A 5,780-nucleotide genomic window follows, 5' to 3' on the forward strand; every position below is an offset into this window, starting at 1 on the left:
GTACTATATAACATTTTAGACACATTAGACAGTTTATCAGCTAAAAAAAGTTAATTTTGGGGTAAGTTACTCTTTAAACTGGTTGATAATGAGGAAAATGTTCTTTATTTATTTTTGGTTCCCCAAAGTCCAAAACATTCAGCTGATTAAGTAATTATTTAAATCAGACATTTACTGATAAAGTTGCATTTCTTATATTTTATAAAAAGCTTGTGCACTCTCTAATAAACGAACTTAAACTGGCAAATTTGCAGTTTTGGGAACGAACCATGTGGTCATTACCAGTAATTAGTCACGTCCCTGACATGCATCTGGCTGAATGATGAACCGTTGCGTTCCAGCTCAGAGGACGTGACAGGAGCGTGGGTTGCTTCGACGTCTTGAAGGTTATAGTGTTTGAAGAAAAGGAAGTCTGGATGGTGTTCAGTGGTGCTGCGAGCGCCAAGCTGAGCTTTGTGTCAACATTTCTCTGTCATCCTGAGACTGGAGACAGATTTGAGCCCATCTGTGAGCTTCGTGTCTGTCAGCGACTGACGTCTGATGTGCCTCCCTTTGACTCTGAGCGTGTGTGTGCACGTGTGTGTGTGTGCACGTGTGTGTGTGCACGTGTGTGTGTGTTAGCCTACAGGAACGCCGTCGAGATAATGCAGTATGGCGTGAAAAACAACACCACCTTCCTGGAATGCGTTCCAAAGTTTCCTCGGGCGTCGATTCGCTGGCTCATCCAGAGGGACAACGACAGGAGGAAGGAGGTCAGTCTGACGTGTCTTAATGGAGCCGAGGAGACAATGAAAACCTTCAAGATGTAACTGATTAGATGTCTTCCTTCTTATCCATAAGGATCTGCTTCAATGATTTAGTTAGCTGAATTTTGGTGTGGTCGTAGCTGAGAGTCATTCCCATCTCATACTTTGAGTTTACAACAACAGGTTACATAAGCTCTTTATCAATAACTGCTGGAAGCAAACCAGTTTGTCTGTTAGCAAAATATTTCACAAACCACTCGATGGATTTTGATGAAACTCGCAGTATGTAATCACTGGATGGACATCTACAACTGATTAACTTTAGGAACCAGCCCAATTCAAACTGGTTGCCACAGCTGATCTAACTCAGCAAACATAAAAATGGCTACAAGTCAACCAGTTTTACAGATATTAAGCTAAAGTTTGGTGTTGTAGTAGCTGAGAGTCATTCCCAACACTTACTATAAGCGCTACTAGATTTTATCCGATTTTTGCCTAAACCTCTGGGATTAACTGTTGGAAGAAACCTTGTCTGTGTGTTAGCAAAATATTTCATAAACCACTGGATGGATTTGTATGAAACTCTCAGCAAGTAATCCCTGAATAGACTTGTACATTTGAATTAATTTATTGAGCAACCTGATATAAGATGGTTGCCACAGCTGACACAAATCAGCAAACACAAAAACGGCCACAAATTGGTCAGTTTTACAGATACTGAGCTAAAGTTTGGTGTGGTAGTAGCTGAGATTCTCTTTACATACACTTTGAGCGCTAACAGATTGTATCAGATTTTTGTTTGAAACTTTGGCAAGCAAGGTGACTGGCCGTATTAATTTCTTCATTTCTTTTATTTGTTTTGTTTGTTTTAGGCAGAGTAATGAACTTATGTGATTGGTCCATCCAGATGTTTGAACTTAGCTCATCAAAGTGTCTTGAACTACAAATTAAAAGTCCTGTCTTTTAATCTTTTCGAGTATAGTTAACCTAACCTTAAATGCGCACCATTTAACTGACTGTTTTGGTTTTCTGTAGGTGAAGCTGGGTGAGCGTGTCCTCTCCACCGAGCACGGCCTCCTCATCCGCTCCCTCCAGCAGTCGGACCAGGGCCTCTACTATTGCCTGACCACCGAGAACGGCTTCAAACGCACCGTGGCCAAGATCCGTCTGCGCGTGCTGAGCGAGGCCATGGTGAGGGTGCTGACAGACAAACAGCAGTCCCCCTGGGCCTGGGCCAGCTCTCTGCGCCCTAAGGCCGTGCTCGAGGCCTTCAGCCCCGCGGAGAGTCTGGCTGTGCAGCAGTTCTGCAAAGAGAGGAAGGACTTTCGGAGGCTGCAGCAGCAACAAGCACCACTGCCGCCTGGAATCCTCAGGGGGGATCTGGCCAAACTGAAACCCCTGTTGGATCGGAGGAAGAGCCGCAACAGACGCAACGACCCGCCAGAAGCCTGAACGGACACACACACCTTCCTCTGATCCAACACACTTCAAAGCAACTATAAACTGCTGTTTTTTGTTCTGGTTTCAGCTCTCATACAGCAAAATGAGAATCTTGATTTGGGAACTTTCTATTCAGTGCTGTCCCTTTTTTATGCATGTGGTAATACACACAGCTGTTTATTTGCTGTGATTACAAAAAAAACTGGCCTCAGCAGATAATTCACACATTAAATCCACTTTATTTTATTCCACTTTAACTTCTGAATGAATGAAGTGAATCAGGTGGATATTATATCCAAGTTTGGGTAAAAGGCAAAGTTTAAAAGCATAGTGGTGAATAAAAGGGACAAAAGGAGCACAACTATGGGAATTTTACAAGGATATTATTTCATTAACAAAATACTAACAAAAGAACTATTTTAGAAGAAACTACACAGCCTTTCAGGGGAATATTTGAGGTAAGTTTACACACTGTCAAAAAAGCATCAAATATTTTAAAAAAAGAGCATTGGATTAAGAATACCGTATTTAATCCAAAGCATGAACATGAATTTACATCGATGGCTGTTTTAATCCCAAAATAAAGTTTAACTACAGTGGCCTTGAGGCAAAAAAACCCCACAAAATCACAAAAATTTACAAACTAGGCTAATTGAGATCACGTGTTAACAGTCTCCTAACAAAAATGCCTAAAAGCTGCATTTCCATTGACCATGAAAATCCACAAATTAGAATTTTGAAAATAAATTTGCTCAATCAACACGTCAATTTCGAGGAAAAAAAAACGTCCTTTTTTCGACAAAACGTTTTTGCGCTAGGATGAGGTGGTGTTTCGGTCGTATCGAAACTGGTGTGTTTCACAAAACTGCAATGGAAACACTTTTTTCACATCACGGGAGTCACGTGATCAACAACCAGCTGATTCTACGGGTGAAAAAAAGGCGACGACGAAGAAAACAACAGGAAGTTGTAATAGTAGTAAAATCACCGAAGTTGTAAAAGAAAGTAGTACACTCACTGACTGCAATTCCCCAAAGCGCAGCATACGTAGCCTCTCCCAGGTATAAGGGGCTCGTCACTCAAAAGCCTCGATAAGACGCCGACGTCTCTTCTGATGAGCGCTAGTGCCATGGTAGCAATTATGCATGTGTTTACATCCATCGCCGCCATGTTTGTAATGACATCGCGAGAACAAACGTATTCGCRCGTGACTTTAATAGCATTTCTTACTTAACGGAAACACCGCAATTGCAAAACGGTGTTTTTTGACATTAGAATATCGACAAAGTTTTGCGCACATTTGCAATGGAAATGCAGCTAATGTGGCTGTGTTTTCTGTTTTGTTTTGTTTTGTCTTTTCTATCTAGTGCTGGGCATAAATTAACATTTTTTAATTGTGAATCAAGATATTTTTGAGATTAATCGCAATTAATCTCAAGATCTTTTAGCAAGTTAATTGTGATTAATCTCAAGATTTTTTTTGCAATTAATCGTGATGAATCTCAATATTTTGCAGTTAGTTGTGATTAATCTCAAAAAATATCTTGATCAATCGCAATTAATCTCATAATTATGCACAAAATTAAATTATGACTCAAAGATGTTTAGAATATTTTTAAGGAATTGTTTTGTTTAATGCATTTTCAAAACCTTTCAACACAGGGCAGCCCTGTCCTGTTTTTTTGTCAAATTTTCTGCCATACACTGATCAGCTCTGTTTGTTACATAGGTTTTAAATTTAAGGGATATTTCAGGCTCTAAATCCTCCGGTGGTAATACAGTTCTGCATTGTAGTACTTACAGATAGTTTATCCGCTGTTAGGAAGAGTTTTAAAATAAAAAAATTCATTTAAGCGGCACTGCACGTAGCCAAGCAGCCCTACAGCAGAGGTTTTCATTGGTTAATACACAAATTGATGGCCATCTCAAGTCAATAGTGATCAAGACCCTGCCCCTCCTTCAAGGTGACCACTGTGTTTGTCTGAGTATTCACATCAAGTAAGCAGAAAAAGAAAAAAGTTAGTGTTTACATGTGTAAAAMAATTTCTTGCTGTTTAGCATCAGCTGTGTTACGTGCCCAGCACTGGTATTTTCCTGATGTTTGAAAGATTTTATAATTGGTTTTTTTGTTACCCGTTTTTGTTTTTACGTAATTTGGGCGACAAAAATAATAAATCTTTGCACCTCAGGGCTTCCGTACATCGCGTACTTGGTTATTAAATTCTACTTTTTTAACTTCAGATGTTTGCCTCACTGTAATCAAACTACATTTTGCTGCACATTGAAATTTTTTGATCACAGAGGAATGTGTACATCAGGTGAAAGTTTCAGTTGTAGTCACTATAGCTTCCGTTTTATAACTGGAGTTTGTGTCAACCAGTAAATTGTGAAACATGATAGTGCCAATTGCGTAATTTTCCACACTTTTTGGGTATGTGGAAAATTATTTTTATTGAAAGTAGTAATTGTCAGTAAAGTAGTCGAAGTTAGAGGATTTGTGGAGAGGCTTGTGTTCAAAGCGTAGCTCGTGTAGATAGATTCGTGTTTGTGTACAGATGATGTTATTTTAGTCCTTTAACTTAAATGTGAAAACCCTGTATATAGTTTCAACATTATCCACCAAATCTGACAGTATCTGCGATTTGCAGAGACACAAGGTATTGTTTTCATTTGGAGGAAAGTCTCCACAAATATCAAAACCATCATTTCAACTCATTTTGTTGTCATGAAATAATGTATTTATTATTGTCTTGATAGCCTGAATAAATGTCCCAACTGTTCAACAGAGATTCAATTTTTACAAAAACAAGAGTTTCTTGTTATTAGATTGTGCTGTTTTTACAACGTTCTTTAAAGGTGAGGACTTTTTTTATTGCTTTTGATTGAAATTGTCTTTGACAACAAAAACATGGTACCTCTACAAAATCTATGGTGACATGTTAAACTAGGGTGATTCCTGCATTACAGATGTCTATTATTGTAATTAGTTTATTTAAAGAGTCACAGTGCTGTCTGGTATGGTGGTGTGTACCACACAACATGGACCACAGAAAACCAAGATTATCACAGGAGTTACGGAAAAACAAATTATTGGCTAGCATGTTTACAATAAGCCTTTTTCTCTTGTAAGAGACAAATCTATGACAAATTGAAGGAACAGATAACATGAGTGCTAACCAAAGAGCCAAGAACAACTTCCAAAGAGATTAGAGGTGAACTCCAAGGACAAGGTACAGCAGTGTGTGATCGCGCCATCCATCATTGTTTGAGCCAAAGTGCACTCAGTGGACCGAGGAGGACACCAAATCATAAAAAAGCCAATCTGGAATCTGCCAAAAACACACTGACAAGCCTTAAAGGGATCCACGATTAGTTGTAACATTAAACTTGATTTGATAAACGTTTATTTTAACTGTAAAATAAAGACTGTAAATATACTGTAGGCTGTTTAGATTTGTAATTTTTTTAAATATATTTTAACACGGACGGAGCCATTTTATTTACACGCAAAGCATTCTGGGTAAATGATGACATCAACTAGGTCCTCGGTGCGAGGCTGCTTGGGAGCTACACTCACCAGCCACTTTATTAGGT

The 5,780-nt window shown here is 38.9% G+C and overlaps 1 protein-coding gene across 1 annotated transcript in view; it reads left to right on the forward strand.

The window, feature by feature from the left end:
- The window catches only part of sema3c (sema domain, immunoglobulin domain (Ig), short basic domain, secreted, (semaphorin) 3C), a gene marked incomplete at its 5' end in the record, with an annotated part of 52,517 nt that extends 49,688 nt beyond the window's left edge, over positions 1–2,829 (forward strand). The window contains 2 exon segments of the mRNA XM_014020664.1: positions 622–752; positions 1,782–2,829. Of these exon segments, the coding sequence (XP_013876118.1) occupies positions 622–752; positions 1,782–2,198 (548 nt within the window). The 3' untranslated portion in view covers positions 2,199–2,829.
- Positions 2,830–5,780: the final 2,951 nt, after the last annotated feature.

The sequence above is a fragment of the Austrofundulus limnaeus genome, unplaced genomic scaffold (genome assembly GCF_001266775.1).
Source record: "Austrofundulus limnaeus strain Quisiro unplaced genomic scaffold, Austrofundulus_limnaeus-1.0 Scaffold262, whole genome shotgun sequence".
NCBI classification, from domain to species: domain Eukaryota; kingdom Metazoa; phylum Chordata; class Actinopteri; order Cyprinodontiformes; family Rivulidae; genus Austrofundulus; species Austrofundulus limnaeus.